We start from the raw sequence: 2,533 nt of genomic DNA, 5'->3' as shown, positions 1-2,533 counted from the left end.
GGGAACAGCATTGACTTGGGCTGGCTTGGCCACCCAGTGTGTAGGTAGGCAATCGAGGTGAAGTTCCTTGCCCAAGGGAACAACGCCCCGGGCCCGGGTGACTCAAACCCCCGAACTCAGATTGCCGCGTGCCAGTCATGATCCGATGCTCTAACCACTCGGCCACCGCGGCTACATTACTATTACTACTAATAGCTAAAATTATAATGAAGATAATAGTTGTCATTATTATCAATTATAATTATAGCGACAACAGTGACATCAGAATAATAATAATGATAATCATTTGGGCAATAATAATAGCAGAGTACAATAACATTTTGATAACTGGACAGGAAACACCAACGGCGCATGGAGGCTGTTCTAATGTAAATTATGTTTGTGAAAGCACAGGATAGCTTGGTTGGCAAGACATTTTCTTTGTGTATCTAAAACGTGGTATACTCGCATACAAAGTGGGAAACATAACCATTTTATTTATCTGTTCTTCCCAGAATATCTTTCCATGGAAATGGATTTCATTCCCCGTAAAGTGACACATTTAAAATATTTTCTGTAAATAATTATTTAAACATGCTGAGACATAAACAGATCAGTACATGTCACCTAAGCCTAAACTAGATCCTGCCGCTTTCAGCGAATCTTGAGCCATTCCATACAGACCACCCTGAAGAGCGCGTGTCCTCTCCAAGGCTTCAGTCGTTCTGAAATGTATTGTTTTTTAAGTCTAGGGAATGCAAATTCACGTAGAACACACACAACCTTTTTTATTTTTACCATGTGTGTGTGTGGCTTTATAAGAAACAAGGGGATGCTGTTATTTTACATTCACATGAAGTTACCTGCTGTAAGTATTAGACATCACAGCCAAGCTGGCTCCCATAACCCTCCCCACTAGAGAGGGCTGCGAAGGCTCGAGAAGCGACAATGGCCTCCATGGCATCTCCCGCAAGAACTCCCCGATCATTTGGTTGAGAGAAGCTGCGTGGCTCACATGGGCAGAATATCCAGTTCCAGGCAAAGGCTTGATAGAGATGCGTTCTACGTACTCTGTTGAGGACAGCATTCGCAATTTTGTAAGGTCAGGTGCGCCTGGTTGCCTTCAATTTCGATCACCTTTATTGCCTTGTTGAGGCCTTCCAAGAAAAGCTATATGTTTGTAAAAATCTGTTTCTGTAACATATACATCATGATCGACATATTTCCTCTGCCATTTGAAAGATACTATGGGTTTGCCTTTCTTTGTTCTTCTACTGTTGATAATAATGCTGATTCTCTCTCTCTCTCTCTCTCTCTCTCTCCCCTTTTTCTCATCTCTCCTTCCTCTTCCCCTCCTCTCCCCTCTCCTCCTTTTCTCTCTCTCTCTCTCTCTACCGTTAAAACAATAATATATATATATATATATATATATATATATATATTATATATATATATTTCCCACAATCCCTTGCTTTTTGTTCTCGTGGGGGATTTTGAGACGGAGACAGGCCTTGGTCATCAGCCCTCACCTCAACTAATTTTGCATGGCCCCTCTTTCCTTTTCATTTTCTTCATACCTTTCTTCTGTCCACTTATCCTAATCGTTAATTCATTTTTAAAACCCCTTTTTGTCACAAAAACTTTATCATACACTAAAATAAACCTTTGGTGTCAAACACATTTATCTTGATCATTAACCATTCCGTGTGTGTGTGTTTGTTTATTTATTTATTTATTTTTTATTTATTTATTTATTTATTCATTTCATTAGAAATAAGGGTAGAGGGGACTCTTTAGCCATGGATGGCAACCGTTCTAGAGACGGTTTCTCAGGAAGGCAACAGGAACCACCCTGGCCGATATTTTCCTTGTATTTATAGAAAACGTTTCAGGAAATGGCCCTCAGTCCCATGGAGGAGACTGGGCATGTTAAGTGAATTAACAGAAAATAGAAAGTTATGAAGAGAATGGACATCAAAAAGGAACTGTTGTAGGACACACACATACATACATACATGCATATATGCATGCATGTATGCATACATAATTACATGCATATTACATATTCATGGGTCATACTGCATATATGCATGTACACCACACACCCCACACACCACCCCACACAACACAAAACACAACACACAACACCCCCCCACCAACCCAAACACACACACACACCCACGCACGCAAACCACAACAGCAAAAACAACACACACACGAAAAAAACACAACACACACCGAAAACACCACACACAACGCAAACACACACACCAAAAACGCAAACCCACACCACCAAACACACCACCACGCAAACCAACACACACACGCAAAAACACACACACCCCACCAAACCACACGCACATACACACCACACACACACGCACAAAACCCCCACACACCCACACGCACACACACACACACCCCCACCACACACACACACACACACACAAAAACAACACACACACACACACACACACGCCCGCACCCCGCGCACATTTCTCTCTCTCTCTCCCCTCTCCTCTCTCTCTCTCTCTCTATCTTCCTCTCTCCCCCT

The 2,533-nt window shown here is 42.1% G+C and overlaps 1 protein-coding gene across 1 annotated transcript in view; it reads right to left on the bottom strand.

The window, feature by feature from the left end:
* Positions 1-456: 456 nt before the first annotated feature.
* The window catches only part of LOC119572241 (epoxide hydrolase 4-like), a gene marked incomplete at its 5' end in the record, with an annotated part of 86,433 nt that continues 84,356 nt past the window's right edge, over positions 457-2,533 (bottom strand). The window contains 2 exon segments of the mRNA XM_037919238.1: positions 457-704; positions 843-1,050. Of these exon segments, the coding sequence (XP_037775166.1) occupies positions 593-704; positions 843-1,050 (320 nt within the window).

The sequence above is a fragment of the Penaeus monodon genome, chromosome 1 (assembly GCF_015228065.2).
Source record: "Penaeus monodon isolate SGIC_2016 chromosome 1, NSTDA_Pmon_1, whole genome shotgun sequence".
Classification (NCBI taxonomy): Eukaryota; Metazoa; Arthropoda; class Malacostraca; order Decapoda; family Penaeidae; genus Penaeus; species Penaeus monodon.
Note: the sequence above shows the minus strand (reverse complement) of the source record. Positions and strands in the feature narration are given on the sequence as shown.